General features: G+C 43.1%; 1 protein-coding gene across 4 annotated transcripts in view; it reads right to left on the bottom strand.

The window, feature by feature from the left end:
- The window catches only part of LOC311240025 (uncharacterized protein), a 135,714-nt gene that overhangs the window by 18,126 nt on the left and 97,799 nt on the right, over positions 1–19,789 (bottom strand). For all 4 annotated transcript variants that reach the window (XM_084328520.1, XM_084328521.1, XM_084328522.1 and 1 more), the window contains 3 exons: positions 13,387–13,509; positions 560–598; positions 429–471 (listed from right to left, as the gene is read on the bottom strand). In XM_084328520.1, coding sequence (XP_084184646.1) covers positions 429–471; positions 560–598; positions 13,387–13,509 — 205 coding nt within the window. The remainder of the gene's footprint in view (positions 1–428; positions 472–559; positions 599–13,386; positions 13,510–19,789) is intronic.

The raw sequence follows: 19,789 nt of genomic DNA, 5'->3' as shown, positions 1-19,789 counted from the left end.
CCATCAGGAAATAAGAGCAGCGATTATCAGCGCGCGGCACGAGCGTGCGTGCGCACACATATACTATCGATCATCTAGCGTTTATTTGAAAACGATTCATAAGTAGGCCAACAAATGACAACGTTCTGGAATATTCCAGTAAAAGACCATTATCATCATAGGGTTGTTTTTTCCGCGAAAACGAGTGATTTTCAAAATGCTATCAAAAACGGAAATGAAGCGATAAAAAAACAATCTGCCTCGACAATGTTGACTGGAAAATGAGTCTTTGATAAGCGACGGGCAGATTAGACACATAGCCATAATTTAAAACATAGATATTAGGCGATATTAAGTTAACATTGGAGTGGGTTTGGGCATCAAGGGGGTAAAAAAGTAAACATGGCGTGGCATCCAAAGTGTTAAATGTAACTCTGGTGTTTACTAACCTATGTTCTTCCTGAACGCCTCTGTGTCCGTTTCCAAAGACACCTGTGAGAACACACAATCACATCAATCTAAGATATGTCTCAGCCAGAACACTCACTTCTAATTGGTAAATGGAAAAAGAAGAATGCACCTCTATAGATGGGAAGTCTTCTTCAGCGCTTTCCTGAGGCTGTAAAACAAAGAATGAACAAATTAGAAAAGATCTGCATCAAAAAGATTAAAGACATTTTGTAGCATAACAAAGAGAAACCAATGGTACCCTACTGACTTTGAGACTAATTGAAACAGACATCATTCAATTTAAAAATAAAAATAAACTCTCCCAACTCTCGACTCAAGGGGAGATGCAGTGCTAGAGTAGTCGCACGCTCCGCTCCCTGTGCTCCCGATGCCAATCTTATTATAGCAACTTAATGCTTGCCTAAAGAATTGACGAATGCCACTTTTACACTGAAACCGCCCTGTCTGCTTAGACATTTCGTTTATTGTCGGATTTAATTTAAATGTAATTTATTAAATGAGTAAAGGACTACGGAGCCATGGCCCTCCCGACACGCTTGTAGACATACAGACATGCATATCATCCATCACCCTCAACATAGGGGCCCCCCAGGGCTGTGTTCTGAGTTCCCTCCTCTACTCCCTGTACACACACGACTGTGTGGCTCAGCGGAGTAGCAATACAATCATCAAATTTGCTGACGACACAGTGGTGGTGGGCCTGATCTCTGCCAACGACGAGAGGGCCTACCTGGAAGAGGTCAAGGTCCTGGCGGGATGGTGCCAGGAAAACAGCCTCTCCCTGAACGTCAGCAAAACAAAGGAGATGATTGTGGACTTCAGGAGGTCGGGGGTCAAGAACTACAGCCCCCTCAGCATCGACGGGGCACCGGTTGAGAGAGTCAACAGCTTTAAGTACCTCGGAGCCTACATATCCGAGGACTTGACATGGACCACACACATTGACAGTGTTGTGAAGAAGGCACGACAACGCCTCTACTTCCTCAGGCGCCTAAGGAAGTTCCAAGTCAGTCAGAAGATCCTTAAGAACTTCTACTCATGTACAATAGAGAGCATCTTGACCGGCAACATCACCTCCTGGTTTGGGAATAGCACTGCACAAGACCGAAGCAGACTACAAAGAGTGACACGTTCAGCCGAACGCACAATTGGAGGGGGGCTCCCCACCCTCCAGAACATTTACAACAAGCGGTGCAAGGGGAAGGCTAAGAGAATCATCAAGGACTCCAGCCACCCGAACAACTGCCTCTTTGAACTGCTGCGGTCAGGCAAGCGATACCGGAGTCTCAAGGCGAGCACAGAAAGACTCAGAAGAAGCTTCTATCCCCAGGCCATCAGGCTGCTAAACGAACAATGAACACTACACAACAACAACCACCAAACGCACATAGCACACACATCCACACGCACACACTCACTTTAAACAAACACACTGTAGCACCCACTCCACACACTTTATAGCACACACCCACTTTAAACAAACACACTGTAGCACCCACTCCCCACACTTTATATTTATTGATGAAGGATTGCACTACAACTCGTACACCTTACTGTAAATTGTACCTAAATTGTACCTCATCCCATTTCTGCTTTGCACTATATAGTACTGTACATTAGTACACTGCATAGTATTGTATATTATATGGTAACTCAGAACATTGTACATATGTCTATACCGAACACTGTGACCTCATTTTCTTCTTCTAAATTACATGCTATACTATGTTATTTGATACTATCTTGTCTAGCACAGTCTCTGGAGCGTAACAGTAAGAAGCATTTTGTATGAAAGTATTCTGTACTTCTGTATGACAACTATTAAAGAAACTTGAAACTTGAAACAGCCAAGACGACGCATACGTCACACGCCGCCAACAGTCATGACAGACTCAGCGGAATTAAATCTAGGTGACCTAATGAAGGCTATTAAAGACGGGACTGATGTCTCAAACAAAATCGCCAAACAAGTGGATCAAATCCAATCTGCATCGACAGCCATGGATGGAAAGCTGACAGGTTTGACAACAAGAGTCGACACTATGGAACAGCGGGTCAGTGACGTGGAGGACCACACCCAACAAGCTGACAGCTGACTCCACAAATTAGAAAAAGAAATATCATACCTGACGGAGAGGAATATCGACCTGGAAAATCGCAGCAGAAGGTTTAACCTTAAAATCCACGGCCTTCCAGAGGGGAGAGAAGGTCCCGACCCAATCGCATTTTTCGAGACGTTCTTTTCGAACCTGTTCGGCCCTGACGCGCTCCCGAGGCGCATCGAGCTACAAACAGCGCACCGGGCCCCGAACACACGTCCACCTGCAGGCCGCCCGCCTCGTAATGTTTGGGTTCGCTTTCTCCGTCTCCAAGAGAAGAATACAATTCAACAACTGGCTAGGGAAAAGCGGTCCCTCACATTTGAAGGTGCCAAAGTCCAAATCTTTCAGGACATCCCACGGCCATTCAAAAGATGAGAAAGGAGATGTTTCTCGAGGCCAAAATCGCCCTACAAGACAATGGCATTGTCTATAGAATGCGCTGGCCCACATCATTACAGATCGACTTCAAAGGGAAGCAAGTGATGTGTCATTCAAAAGAGGATGCTGATTTGTTTCTCAAGCAGAACAATCTTCATCAGAAAACTAATAAAAGCAGCCCAGCAACTGTTGAACACTAAGATGACAACCAACGGATCAAGATAAGTGACTGTTCTATGAACATTTGAACTTCTATCTAATTTGGTTATGCTGTGCAGTAGCTTGTTGATTAATACAGTGCAGCTGTATTGGTTTAGTTTCGCTCGTCAAGCCTCTTGCCATACTTTAATATAGCGGGTTTTGTTTAGTGTTATTATTGTCATTATTATTATTATCATTATCATGATCATCTTCACTACTGTCTTTTTTATTTTTTATTTTTTATTATTATTATTATTGCAGCTTGTTATTCGCTTTTTTCGAGACACTTAATCAAAGTATGCAAACTCTATCAAGTGAGTCACGCAACATACTTTAATGTAACGTGTTTTGCTTAGTGTTATTATTATTGTCATTATTATTATCACGACCATCTTCACTACTGTTCTCTTTTTTTTATTATTATTATTATTATTGCAGCTTGTTCGCTTTTTTTTCGAGACACTTAAAGTATATAGGCAAACTGTGTGATCAAGTGAGTCACGCAATATTCTATCAAAACGAATTATGGTAAAAACAGTTTGTCACACTAATCTTCTTAGTTCCACGGCTCTACCATCTGAGGTCTGACGTTCGATCATGGATGGGCCACGCACACGACCTACGCATGCTATTAATTAGGCAAAGATCCATGGCTTAGGTATTTAATTTAAAAACGTTGTCATATGAACCCAGACTGTTGCTCACGACCTTGCCGCACAAACCTCAACCCATTTATATTGGGATTAATACTACAATCTGCCGAATATAACAAGGTTAACACATTATTCATTTTTCTCTTTTATTTTCTCTCTCGCCACTCTCTACCAGACAGCAGATTGTCTATCATTCAAGTAGAGAGCTCTGCAGATATACCCTACTTCTCTGTCGAGATTCCAAGCGACCCTATTGGGTACCAGAAAAGTCACATGAAACACTGCAGACCACTGATTGGTCAGAAGAGATACGCGTCACATGCTGAAGCATCTTGCAGTGCTTTTACTTCCTGAATCTCAGCCATGAGCCATTGATCAGAGCTCAGTCACAACACGGCTAATAGTACGTTAGCTCCCACCGGAGACCGGAGTGGATTACCGACGCCGTCGCTCCTCAGGGAACGAGGCATAATGATTTTACTGCAACGAAATGTTATAATAAAAGCCCTTCGTTCTATACACTTGTCTGATTGAAAACTTTATTAACAGACCGCAGAATGGGTACAACTCGGCACGCTCTGAGCAAAGAAAGGAACATAGATATTAATTGAGTAACGCTTGCCTTGCTATGGTCCGGTAAATACGAACGTGTAACTATACTAACGTTAATGCCACAAATCGAATGCCTTTGTAATCATAAGTAGTAACGTTATAATAATAAGAAGAAGAAAGGGTCGGGGGGGTAACCGGCGGGCGCGCCGCTACCACCCCTGCTCGCGACACCGAGGGGAGACTTCGAATCCGTGTTTCACTTTTAATAACGAATGCGTGCATGCCGAATCCCAAACAATATTCATGCTGCAAAGTCATCCTCTAAAGATAGACATTTAGACTAGAGGCAGGCTATATGCTATAAAGAGTAGACTACAAAAAAAATGCATTCAAACTTTTTTTTTGTGTGTGTGGTAAAAACCGCGGCGGTAGGAAATATTTTGCAAATGTGTGCGGTAAGGGAAACATCAATACCGCGGCAGCTCTAGGTGCAGCACATATACGCATGCATTTAATATGATTTAGCTTAAAGCCCATTCACTGCGTTGGTATGAATACTGCATTTACTATTTCATCTAAAGCCTTTTTTTTTATTTTTTATTTATGCATGGGCAGCAGGTGCACGCACACACTTATTATTATTTTCACTCAAAGCCCATTTCAGGTGTGTAAGTGCAGCATTAACGCAGGCACACGTGCAATACGTATATGCACTTTATTGCAGTTATTAGTTCATATAAAGTCCATCTGCTAAATGTGAGACATTTACTTGTGGCCATGTCTGATGCCATAGCTTCAGTTTATAGGTTTAGTTCAAAAAGTTGTAAAAATCTCTCTGCTGGACAGAGACCACGAAACTCGGGAGACACAGGGGGGACTTTATGCACATCCCACACCAGGTGGGATGCAGCGTAATCTCCGGATAGGAGAAGTTATAAAAGTAGGAAAGCTATCCTGCTGGGAGTATAGAGGGGGAGGTGGGTGGGCATGTAGGGGGGGGAGATAGACGCATGGGTGGGTTCGTACGGGTGGATTTGGAGGGGTGGGATATGGACAAGGGCGGATGTAGGTATATTGTTATTGTTTGTTTCCCCCCCTTTTTTTTTTTTACCCCCCCCCCCCCCCCTTCCCTCTTCCTTTGGCTCAGAAATCTCATCAGGTCTTGGAATGTCGTGGCTCCCTACATAAAATCTCAATATGATTGGTCAGAGTAAGAACCTTCGCTTTATCTCTTGGAATCTGAAGGGTGCCAACCAGCCTGTAAAAATTAATAAAGTAATGAATCATCTAAAGCAACTCAGGGGTGACATTTTCTTTTTGCAGGAAACTCATCTTCGGTCGACAGAGGTTCATCGAATCAAGCGCACCTGGATAGGGAATATATTTCATTCTAAATTCTCAGCTAGAGCAAGAGGTGCTGCCATCCTTATAAATAAAAATATCCTCTTTGAGTTATCAAATTCTATTGAAGACCCTAATGGACGATTTGTGATTATTTCAGGTAGGCTATGTGGTACACCTGTGATTATGGCATGTGTCTATGCACCTAACTGGGATGACAAATTCATATCCAATTTCTTCTCCTTTCCCAAGGTAGATGACCACTATTTAATTATCGGTGGTGACTTTAATCTGGTACAGGACCCCACCTTAGATAGGTCGTCGTCCAACCCCCACTTCATATCCAAATCAGCTAAAATTCTCAACACATATAAAAATAGTTTAGGTTTATTCGACCCCTGGAGAGCTAAACCACATTCAAATAAAGCTTTTTCTTTTTTCTCACATGTACACCACTCTTATTCGCGTATTGACTTCTTCCTTTTGGACAACCGCTACCTGTCAGATGTACATTCCTGTGAGTACCACAGTATTGTGATCTCAGACCACGCCCCCACCTCAGTCGATATTACCTTTTCTAGATATGTTCCCCCTTTCCGACAATGGAGGCTCAACTCATCAATGTTGGCCCAAACTCCTTTCAAGGAATTTCTTGAGGTACAGATTTCCTTATTTATAGACACCAATGACTTTCCCGAAATCTCTAGGTGCACCTTATGGGAAACCTTTAAGGCATATATGCGGGGTCAGGCAATTTCTTTTATCTCCATCTTAAATAAAACAGAAAGAGCTGATCTGACTGCAACCGCAGAACATATAGCTAGGGTCGATAGCCTTTACGCCTCAGCCCCTACCCCGGCCCTTTATAAAGAACGTCTTCAACTCCAATCTAAATTCAATTTACTGACCACAAATAAAAACGCAGAAGCAGCTATTCTTGACCAAACAGCGGTTCTTTGAATTTGGTGACAAGGCGGGGAGACTGCTTGCTCACCAAGCACGTGCCACATCCCTATCCAGACTGATCCCCAAGATCCGATCCACGACTGGTGATGTTATTTTAGACCCTGTAGAGATTAATAAAACGTTCCTTGCCTTTTATTCAGAACTGTATACCTCAGTGTTCTTCAGACATATGGGAAGGGGACAACCCTCTAGAGGAGATTGCCTTCCCAAATATTGATCAAGACCTAGCTAAGGCACTGGGCGGTCCGATTAAGATTACAGAAGTACTGGAAGCAATTACGTCTCTACAGAATGGTAAAACACCGGGCCCAGATGGGTTCACTGTGGACATTTTTAAGTCATTCTCTACATCCATCGCTCCAATTCTCCAGGAAATGTATAACGAGTCCTTTTCGAAGGGTCGCATGCCCCCAACTATGTCTGAGGCCTCGATCTCTCTCCTGCTCAAGAAAGACAAGGACCCTCTTCTATGTGGCAGCTATAGACCCATTTCACTTTTAAATGTAGACTTAAAAATTCTATCCAAAATCCTAGCCAAACGTTTACAACAGGTATTACCAAGTTTAATCTCAATTGACCAAACAGGATTCATGCTGGGTAGACACTCCTTTCATAACACTAGAAGGCTTCTTAATATACTCAATTCCCCTAACTCTATGTCACCAGAAGTAATTGTCTCCCTGGATGCAGAGAAGGCCTTTGACAGAGTGGAGTGGGGCTACCTTTTCTTTATACTGCTGAAATTCGGTTTTAGCCCTGACTTTATTGCCTGGATTAAGTTACTCTACACCCACCCAGTCGCCTCAGTCCATACAAACGGACTTCAGTCAGCCCCATTTCTCCTTCATCGAGGCACCAGACAGGGCTGCCCCCTTTCCCCCCCTTCTGTTCGCCCTAGCCATCGAACCACTGGCCATCTGGTTAAGACAGGAAGAGAGGTTTGAAGGCATCACACGGGTCAGAAAAGTTCATAAACTGTCCCTATATGCAGACAACCTCCTGCTGTATATATCTAACCCGACCGCCTCTCTCCCTATAATTCTTAATATACTGGACAAGTTCGGGTTCTACTCGGGCTATAAGCTAAACCTTCATAAAAGCGAACTCTTTCCAATCAACTCCTCAGCCAAAAAAATACCCCGGACTTTCTTCCCCTTTAAGTATACAACAGATGGATTCAGATATCTAGGGGTTAACATCACCAACTCAATCCAAACAATGTTCTCGAAAAACTTCTCACCTCTTCTTGAAAAGTGCAAACTAGACTTTAACAGGTGGACATGTCTTCCACTGTCTCTAGTGGGTAGAGTCAATTTAATTAAAATGGTAGTGCTACCAAAGTTTTTATATCTCTTCACCCATATCCCAGTCCTCATTAAGAAGTCGTTCTTTAAAACACTTGACCGATTAATAAGCTCCTTCCTCTGGGGCAATAAGATCCCACGGATGAGGAGATCAATACTACAACTCCCCAAAGAGCTAGGGGGACTGGCACTGCCTAACTTCCAGCACTACTACTGGGTAGGGGTGGACGGTATGGTCTAAAATTTATATCACGGTATAATTTGAAGCATAGACGGTAACGGTATATATCACGGTATCATCGTTTTTGATAAAAAAAAATTTTTATTTTATATATATATATATATATTTTTTATAAAATATATATATTATATAATTAGACTTGTACTTGTATTATCTGCGAGACATCGCCACCACGCAACAAGCTCCACTGTCTGTGTGTACTCTAGTAGTCTCCAGCTACGGCCAGGATTCCCCGGAGCTGCACCTGGACCTATACTCGAGTAGCCTCGAGCAGAGCAACGGCCAGGATTCTCCGGCGCTGCACCTGGACCCTATTATATTGGGATAACGTTAGCAAGCCCTCAGCTCGAATACGCATCGAATCAGTGTTATAAGACATTGATATCAGGAGCTATCCGGCTAAGCCGGATATATAACGTTAATACAACGCCTCAGTGAATTATTTAGTTCAATGGGACATTTCGTTTTGAACGGTGAACTAACTTGCGTTAACGTGAGCTAACGGCTAACAGGTAGCACACACACGTCTCTCTCTACTAGACTTTGTGGAGCGTTTGTTGATGTCAGGAGCTATCGGTAGCTGGCCGACTAGATACCGTTCGGTTAGACAATGCCTCATCATGTATTAAACTAAAAGTGAATAGTTGACTGGGTCATTTTGTAACGGTAGCTAAGCTAACGTTAGCTCAGGGAGACGCCGCCGACAGCTGAGCTCCCGTGTCCCGTCCCACTAGACTACTAGATCCGTGTTTACATGCGTGCGGTAGGGGCTGGCACGCCCACTGCGCGAAGCCTCCTAAATAACTTTTTCCAGTTCGCACATATCTATTATCTATGACTAATTCTATCTATTTTTAGGGGCAAATGCGAGTGAAATAGTCGCGTTGTGGTTACATGACGTCATTGGTATTTTAGAGCTGCACTACCGGTTTAGACGGTATAGTCAAAATCCATACCGTAGAGCAAATTCATACCGTTTATACCGTATACCGTTTATACCGTCCACCCCAACTACTGGGCGTGTAACATACACAAACTTTTATATTGGATGAGGGGCACGACACACAACTTAGGCCCGGTGTGGGTCGACATCAGGCCACGTGAGCGGATCGGCGCGGCCGAGAAATCCGCTCTTTAAAGCTTGGTCCGCTCCGCTAATCGCTCATGTTGACCCCGCCCCCAAGTCGCTCTCCGCTCGCTCCCCGCTCACCTTGAATCGAGCGCTCCCCGCGCCAGATCGCTCGGCAGTTTTTTTTTGAGCATGGTGTTAATTAGCTCAAACTACAACAGTCTACACCCCCTGGGCCCCTTAACAATTGTTTGTATTGAGCCGCATTGTAATTGTAGCCATTCTGCAATGTTAAATAACGTTGTTTATCCATTCACTAGCTCCATTAAGCGATGATAGGCTAGCCGAGCCACAATGCTATGGTCGCTGCCATTAACGTTAGCATGTAAGCTAACGTCAACAACAATGGCGTCGATACTTTTTCTAACAGGTGAGTGTGGGCGTCTCTACAGTGACAAAGCCTGAACAGGATATCACAGGTTCACCCTTCTCATTGGTTGAAAATGGCCTTCATGTTTGTACATCGCCATCTGTTGCTTTGGCATTGTACTGCATGTATATATTACATCAACAGTGTTAAACCACTGTGAGCGGCCTGGAGTGGATTGGAGCGGAGGAGAACTCTCGCTCCGGACGTCGCGCCGACTCATTTTAAAACCCACTCCTCGCTCACGTCAAAACCGGCCGCTCCGCGCCCCGCGCCGCTCACGCGCCGCTCACATGGCCTGGTCGACATGGAACTCTCTTCCTCTAGACACTCTCTTCGCTCTCTGCTGTGCTCCCAACTCCCTATGTCGGTTACTGGACTCTCTGCAAACCCAATGGTGGTCGACTCCACAAAAATTTGGATTCAAATCAGGAAAGCCTCTGCCTCCATAGGGCCTCTGACCTCTCCCCCACTTTTAACAATCATTTATTCCTGCCCTCTTGCACTGATTCTTCCTTTCAAGTCTGGTTTGACAAAGGGATAACTACTTTTAATGATCTCTATGACCAAGGGACTTTCATGTCTTTTCCAGACCTCGTAAAGAAATTCGACCTTCCCAAATCCCACCTGTTTTGGGAAGGTCGAATTTAATAAAAAATTTGCCCCTAAAAAATATTCTTTGCCCCTAAATTTCTCAAGTGTGCCCCTAGTGAAAAAGCTTAGCGTACAGCCCTGTGATGAGTATTGGAGTTGGGCATTGGACTCTGTCCACTCCTCTTCCATCTGTGCGAGACACGGCCTCACACAGTGCAAGGTTATACACAAAGTCCACTACACAAACTCGAGACTCTCTCAAATGTATCCCAACATCTGTGACGCATGTAATAGATGCAAACAATCCCCTGCCGATCACACCCACATGTTCTGGTCCTGCCCCAGCCTTGCCACATTCTGGTCTGAAATTTCGGCACAGCCTACAACCTTACTATTACCCCTGATCCTCTTGTGGCCTTGTTCGGTGTTCCTCTGCAACCTCTACCCTCCAAAATGTCACCTTCTGTTCTTGCCTTCTCCACTTTATTGGCCAGGCGACTTATTCTTTTTAAGTGGAAACATACTCAACCTCCATCTCACAATAGGTGGGTTAACACTTTGACTGCCAGGGGGCGTCTTTAGACGTCTTTGCTGGCCATGCTAAAGTTGCCGGGGGACGCTGTACGTCGTCTTTATATCAATATTTCAAAAATCTGCGATCGGATTCATAATGTCCCTCCGCTGGCCTGAGATTCACCAGCAGCACCCACTGAGCTCTCTGGCGGTTCAGGAGCGCCATCTGGTGGCCGATCGGCGCAAGCGCTTAACAGGAAGCGCACTAGAGGTTTTGCTAGACGTCCGTATTGCTTCCGGCCACTCGGTACATGTCCCGTGACTCTAGCTCGTCACTCTACATAGCGATCGATTGCCAATAACTCGATAAACAACATGATTTGGACGTATATACCATTATACAAGCTGGAGATGGACCGGGTAATAATATATCCCATAATGATAAAATTTCTACTCGACGATGATCGCCCAACGGCGCGCGGAGACTGGGGTGAGTTTCAGCGTGTAACGTTACCGTCTTAGATAATAACTGATATTATCAACATTTGACCCACATTAGATGATTGGTATAACGCTGCCCACGGAATTATAAACGCCCCCTCGCCCATCCGGTCAACATCAGATGACGTGTAGTAACTTCTAGAAGTACGTCTAGTTGGAATTTTTTATATCGCGCTGATTGCCATCAAACTGTATTTCATCATCAATATAATGCATTTGGGGCTATATATCACGTTCTGGAGAAAGCTGCAGAAAGAGATGAAAACATACTTATACATTAGACCATACTTTACTATGAATATGTGAATGAAAAAGTTTAACGTTGCTACACAATGAACAATACATATAGGACTTTGAATGGGCCCTAATAATGGCAATGTAGCAATAGAATTTAAAAAGTTATAGCCCTGCAAAGAAGGGGACTTTCTCCATAGACAAATAGCGCTGGCAATCTATGGTATATCATTAATTTAACCTTAGGCAACCAAAGTGTTAAGGAACTACCATTATCTATTAATCTTGAAAAGCTCAGATTCTCCCTCAAAGGCCCTACAGGGCTATACGCTAAGCTTTTTCACTAGGGGCACACTTTAGGGGCAAAAAATATTTTTTAGGGGCAAATTTTTACCATTATTTATATCGATTGTTTTTGCACCTGCTAGACTAGAATAGGCTGTCATTAGCCTACTATGTAGCCTAAGCTACTGATTATAAATGCACAACACTGTGCAATATTACACTTACTGTAGACTTCTGTATATTTGTACTGTATTCCTTTTACTGTATATTTAATTCTATCTTATCATTCTCACAACACAACACCCCCTCTAATGGAACATTCCAGGGTGGATGTGCGTTGCGTCACACTCCGTGGCCAATCTGCGCATGTGCATGGGGAATCGATGCTTAAAAACTGTCTTTTTCGCTGCCAATTTAGTTCTGATCGATTAGGAATGTCTCGCGCCGTGTTCAGGAGATTCAGGCGCATACAAGTCTATTCGATCATGTCTCTAGCACCCCCACAGCCGTATCTGCAATCACATAATGTCAACGCTCTCATCCACATTCATTCATTTGCCCCCCCCCCCCCGCAATCTCCTCCCCGATTTCAGAATCCCGGAAGTGTTGCGGTGGTCTATGGCAGACTTTCAGGAAATAAACAAGCAAAATGAGAGCTTCCGATTGGTCATTTGCTTTATTTCCCATGAAACCAGTCACGTCACTCTACTGTGATTGGACTGTTGGCTTGAGTGCAATGTGGGACTTGTAGTTTTTTAACGATTCTCAGCGGAGAAATAAAACTGAGGCTGTAATTGATTTTTGATTTTTCAGGTTCGCACACACATTTTTAGGGGCATATGCGAGCAATATGGTCGCACTGTAGAGCCCTGTATTATAGGCTACGATGGTGAATGGTGTCATTTTGATTTATTGTCGGTCAGCTGAGCCGATCAACGTTCTGAAGGATTATCTGAACTTCAGATTCTGAAGTGCCTATTTATGTGCAATACCCTTTGATTTTAATGATCCATTCTATTAAAAAGAATAACTGAATTTAACTGAAACTGAAACATTTGGGGGGGGGAGGGGTCGAATATTCGGTCTTAAGAACCAGCGATTTTCTAATAACACTTTTGCTAGAAAGTCCCATCCCTAGTATACAGTGTTATATCTTTTACTTTATCCATTTTTATATTACTTTATTTTATCTTAGTGCTCCTACTGCTGAGCTGACCTGTTCTCTTGTCCAACACATTTCATTGTACCATTGACCTTGTGTTAACATACATATCGCTGCTGTCTGGACAAAACCTCATAACTCCAAAAACGCAACTTTTCAGCAGAGGAAAAAAACGAACACAGATTTGAGGGTGAATAGAGTTAGGAGGTTTAGACAGATGATCGGTTTAATGCTTTCCCATTGTTTAAACTTTGTAAAACCCACACACACATATGGAGGATGATCTACGGAGTTGATTTATATAAAAAAAATATATAAAAAAATGGAGTTATGAGGTTTTGTCCCGACAGCAGCGATATGACCAATACAATAAACGTGAGACTTCATAAACAGGAACACTGTAAATCTTCAACCTTGTTTGCCGATCTTCTCTCCATCTCTCTCTGCTGCGGGGCTGCTGCAAAATCTGCTTTTCTCTGGACTTCCAGTGAGGTATTCTGGGTATCGTCTGGATACTGCCTTGATGCCTCCAAGATCTTTAGAAAAATCAGAAAATCATACAGAATAGACAATTTTATTGTTATGAACAATGATGGTTGTTCTGAAGGTTCAGATTAATAATTAGAATTAGTTCAACAAAAAGGTAGATTAGGCTATCACCTAAAGTCCACGTTTATGGGAACCCCAGTGGCGAACCACATAGCGCGCTCAGCCGCGACACGGCCGACCCGGGTTCGACTCCCGAACCAGTCGTTATTTGCCGAATGTCTTCCCCCCACTCTGTCTCCCATTCCTCATCTGTCTCTCCCTACTGGACTGCCCAGTATAAATAAAGCGATAAAACACCAAAAAATAAATCTTTAAAAAAATAATAAAGTCCACGTTTATTATTTTCTATACCATATATATATATATATTATATATAGTTTTATTTGTATAATATATACATTTACTGTTGACGTATATGCTCCTTGTATCGCGCGCTGTATTACAGCACAAGCCACTCACCCACGTATTGGAACCAAGAAAAAGATAACGTTAGTTGGGGAAGAAAAAGTGTATCAGGAGAGTTGTTTTTGCTACAACGCTGTAATGGTAACGTTGGGTGAATTACCAGTTTAAAAGGGTATCGTAATATCGCCAAAGGAGAAGTGGAGTAACATACTCCAACATCGATCTGCCGACGTGCAGAAAATAAGAGACATTATAGGCTGAGTTCGGTTGCGGCTGAATTCAGCTTTGTGCTGGTTAGCCCTAGCACAAAGGGCTAACTAGCTATTGAACCCAAAGACCAGCGTTTTGGACTATAGGAACCCGGTCCGTACGAGACCCCCCTATCCAGCGACTACCCGACGGTCTTCCACGGGTCTACATCAGCTTCTGGAGTAGGAACTCCAGAGATCATCGTCTCCATCCTCATCTTTCTCCTCCGGACAATTCACCATCCATTGGTATCTGATTCTAGGGACATCTATGAATCTCAGGGAATGTATTCCCAGTGTCAGAAATACTGTGAGCTAGATCCACAAAGAATGGATTGCATGGTGCAAGTTGCACCCTTACTTACAATTCATTATGAATTGAAAATGGGGGACTCTGATGTAAACAAGACGAAAGTCTTTCTCTGGTCTGCATCCCCTTAACAATTGTGTGTATTGAGCTGTACTGTATTGTACCCATTCTGCAATGTGTTAATAACATTTTCATTCAATCAATCAATCAATCTGCGCTGTGATTGATTGAAAATTGTATTTTGAGTAAATTGTAATGAACCAAATGAGAATATCAATACATTTTTTTTTAAATCTTTTGACTGTGAATAACACCATGCTCAAATTGACCAGACCTGAAAAATCTAAGCAAATTAATAGATGGAAGATGATTAAACAGAAGGTTTTTGTAGATACAGTACTGAATTCTGCCATCCGGACACATGCAATTTGAAATATGATTATAGAATATAGAATATCAGGCATAAAATTGTTATGCGATTAAAATGTGATTAATTAATTACAAATCCTGTAATTAATTAGATACATTTTTTTAACACTTTGGTTGCCTTGGGTTAAATTCATGATATACCATAGGTTGCCGGCTCTATTTGTCTATGGAGAAGTACCCCTTCTTTGCATGGCTATAACTTTTTAAATTCTATTGCTACATTGCCATTATTAGGGCCCATTCAAAGTCCTATATGTATTGTTCATTGTGTAGCAACGTTAAACTTTTTCATTCACATATTCATAGTAAAGTATGGTCTAATGTATAAGTATGTTTTCATCTCTTTCTGCAGCTTTCTCCAGAACGTGATCTATAGCCCCAAATGCATTATATTGATGATGCAATACAGTTTTATGGCAATCAGCGCGATATAAAAAATTCCAACTAGACGTACTTCTAGAAGTTACTACACGTCATCTGATGTTGACCGGATGGGCTAGGGGGCGTTTATAATTCCGTGGGCAGCGTTATACCAATCATCTAATGTGGGTCAAATGTTGATAATAGCAGTTAGTATCGAAGACGGTAACGTTACACGCTAAAACTCACCCCAGTCTCCGCGCGCCGTTGGGCGATCATCGTAGAGTAGAAATCTTATCATTATGGGATGTAAATTTACCCGGTCCATCTCCAGCTTGTATAATGGTATATACGTCCAAATCATGTTGTTTATCGAGTTATTGGCAATCGATCACTGTGTAGCGTGACGAGCCAGAGTCCCGGGACCTATAGCGAGTGCCCGGAAGTAATACGGACGTCTAGCACAACCTCTATGGCACATCCTGTTAAGCGATTGCGCCGATCGGCCACCAGATGGCGTTCCTGAACCGCCAGAGAGCTCAGTGGGTCCTGCTGGTGGATCTCAGGCCAGCGGAGGGGACATATGAATCCGATCGCAGATTTTTGAAATATTGATATAAGGACGCTGTAAAGCGTCCTCCGGCAACTTGAGCATGGCCGGCAATGACGTCAAAACACGTTTCCTGGCAGCCAAAGTGTTAATCGCCTGACAGCACTAATAAATTGTATAATTAAGTCGAACATTGTGATATATAAATTGTATAATTAATTTGAACATTGTGATATATAAATTGTATAATAATAATTAGGATACTGGTTGCATGTAAATTTGATTAGCCCCAGGATATTAATGTGACCACAGGATATTAATGTGATATGTTACATGTGTGTTTTTATGTTACACATTAAATGTAATAATTCAACTTGGTACCCCTGTCCCCTCCCAGTTAACACTTTGAGTGCCGACGACGTGTTATGTCGGTATTTCATGCCCCCGTTGAGTGCCGACGACGCAAATTGTCGTTTTATTTTTTTATTAGCGATATGAATTCATATTTCATCAACCGAGTCTCCCGTTGGTACAGCAGCCCCTCTAGGAGCTCCGATGGGAAAATACCGCCCCCTATCGTCTATCCCTGTGCAACTGCAGGCCATTCGATTATACTGGTGGATGTGTGGTGGATGTGTGTGGGGGGAGCCTACTGGTTCCACTATGCTGGCAAGCCGTCTGATCAAGAGGGAAGTGATCGCGAGATGGAAATATATATGGAATATATATTTACAGCAGCCAATAATCAATCAATAAACGTGATCGATATTTGGAATGGCGATCAGGAATTGGAATAATCTTTTTGGAGAACATCTGATCTAAGGTAAGGAATCTATGTTACCAGTCTTAATAATAATAATAATAATGACTTGGATTTATATAGCGCTCTTCATGACACCCAGAGCGCTTCACAGAGTCCATTATTCGTTCATACACAGTCATACCGGTGGTGGTAAGCTACAATTGCAGCCAGAGCTGCCCTGTCTTGGGGTAATCAAAGCTGTTTTGACCTATATCTCAGCGCGTCCCGTATGTGTGTGTGTGTGTGTAATGTTGAGGAAATGAGGTAATCGATTTCTCAGCTCGCTCATATACTATAGATAATCTAGCGGTTATTTGAAAACGATTCATAAATAGGCCGACAAATGACAACGTGTCTAGTGTATTCGAGAATATTCCAATAAATGCCGTTTATGAGGGAATCTTTCTATTTTCCAGAAATTTGCGAGAAAACGATAGCTTTTCGAAATGCTATAAAAAGGATATGAACCAATTAAAAAACAATCCGTTTCGACAATGTTGACTGCAAACAAGTCATTGATAAGCGACGGGCAGATTAGACACAGCCATAATTTAAAACATAGATTATGCGTTTTTAACACTAACATTGAAGTGGATGGCGGCATTCAAGGGGGTAAAAAGGAAAACACGGCCGGCATTGAAAGTGTTAATACGAGTGTCCGCCATTTTGTGTACATTTAATATTGGTTAATTAATAATTTAGTATTCGTCAAGCTCATTATTTAAATACAGTCAGGTAGGGCTGTCTTAAATACTTCGAAGCTTCGTTCGATGGCACGAGCTTCGAACCTAAAAAAAAAAATTATAATAATTTGCCTCCAAAATCTTGCGCTTCCATTCCAATGAAACAAAAGTAAGCGGCGCCTTCCCGCCTCCATTCCAATGAAACGAAAGTAACCGGCGCCTCGACTCCACCTCTCTACAACAAGCATGTGGAGATTATCTGTGTTGAAAACAACAAGGACATGTGCAGCAGACATGTCGACGAAGAAGTCATCAGACGTGTGGTTACACTTTAAAATATGCAAAGACAATGCCCAAAAAGCCGAGTGCCAGATATGCCAGAAGAAAATGGCATATCACAACTCTACAACAACTTTGTCAAATCACCTAAAAAACGTAAGTATCGTTGTACACGACGGCGACGCCACACAAAACATTAATAAGGCTATGCCTATGCTGCTATGACTAATGTGTTACCAAATTGGCTAATTTAATTGTAATAATCTGCTTTTGTAGGTGCATCGTCTGATATAATTATAAATTAAATATAATATAATTGTTTGCTTGATAGACGAAGGTTGCAACATAATTAGGGATGCCCCGATCGATCGGCCAGTGATCGGTATCGGCCGATATTCAGTATAAATATGAGATCTGTGAATTCAAGTTTCAAGTTTCTTTAATAGTTGTCATACAGAAGTACAGAATACTTTTATACAAAATGCTTCTTACTGTTACGCTCCAGAGACTGTGCTAGACAAGATAAGTATCAAATAACATAGTATAGCATGTAAATTAGAAGTAGAAAATGAGGTCACAGTGTTCAGACATCCGAGCAAGGATTCAATACCAAAGAGACGTTAGAGACTGTAACGTTCTCTGCTTCACCGAGACGTGGTTGATGCCGGACGTCCCAGACCACGCCATACAACCGGCCGATCACTTCTTCATCCACCGCAAGGACAGATCAGCAGAGTCCGGCAAACAACGTGGAGGAGGTATCGCCTTCATGTTTAACAACAAATGGAGCGATCCAGCTAACGTGAAGGAATTATCGAACCACTGCTGCCCAGACCTGGAATATATAACCATCAAGTGTCGTCCTTTCTTCCTCCCGAGGGAGTTAACGGCGATCGTCCTGGTCGGAGTGTATATTCCACCGCAAGCCAGCAATAATGTCGCGCTCTCCAGACTCCACGACGAGGTAAATAGAATCCAAGCGGCGAACGTTAACGCCGCCATTATAGTGGTGGGTGATTTCAATAGCGCCAATCTGAGAAAGGTCTTACCTGACTTCTATCAGCATGTGACTTGTAACACCAGAGGCGGTAACATCCTAGATCACTGTTACACGCAATTCAAGGGTGGCTACAAGGCTCATTCTGCTAGTGGCTTTGGTAAGTCAGATCACGCGGCCATTTTTCTTTCACCAAAGTACAAACAGAGAATCAAAAGCACTCCTGTAGTCTCGCGAGAGGTGCAGAAATGGGATTTGACGTCAGAGGAGACGCTCCAGGCTGCGTTTGACTGCACAGACTGGAGCGTGTTCCGCGACACAGATAACATTCATGTCTACACGGAGACAGTGCTGGACTATGTTCGTACTTTGGTGGAAGAAACAATCCCCACTACCACAATGAGAGTTTACCCAAATCAAAAACCCTGGGTAGACAAATCCGTCCGTGAAGCTCTGAGAGCGCGCACCAAAGCATACAACGACGGCCTAGTGGCAGGCAACATGAATGACCACAAGGTGGCGCGATACAACGTAAGGAGGACAGTGACAGAGGCCAAACGGCGCTACAAGGATAAAATTGAACTCCAGTTTGAACAGGCTGACTCTAGAGCTATGTGGCAGGGGCTCAAAACGATGACAGACTACAAAGGCGCCTCCCTCAAACTGAACAGTGACATCTCCTTAGCAAATGACCTCAATACCTTCTATGCGAGGTTTGATGCTGGTAATAACAACACCAGCCCACAAGCCACGGCAATGGGGGGGGGGGGGGGGTCTGCTGCTGATGGAGACTCAGTGTTCAGGGTAACAGAGCATGAGGTGAGGCGGACATTTAAAAAAGTGAATATCAGGAAGGCAGCAGGTCCGGACGGCATCCCCGGCCGCGTCCTAAAAGTCTGTGCCGACCAACTGGCCCCGGTATTCACTGACATATTTAACCTGTCCTTAGAACAGGCTGTCATCCCCACCTGCCTGAAGAAGTCCACTATTATCCCTGTACCCAAAAAATCCAAGCCTGCTTGCCTCAACGACTACCGCCCTGTAGCTCTCACCTCCATAGCCATGAAGTGCTTTGAGAAGCTAGTAAAGGGCTACATCTGCTCCTCCCTCCCCATCAACAAGCTTTTTCAAGCTTTTTCAAGCTTTTTCACTAGGGGCACACTTGCCCCTAAATGAGAAATTTAGGGGCAAAGAATATTTTTTA

Source organism: Notolepis coatsorum, assembly GCF_963971535.1.
Source record: "Notolepis coatsorum genome assembly, chromosome: 14".
Classification (NCBI taxonomy): Eukaryota; Metazoa; Chordata; class Actinopteri; order Aulopiformes; family Paralepididae; genus Notolepis; species Notolepis coatsorum.
This window is presented reverse-complemented; position numbering and strand designations above follow the sequence as displayed.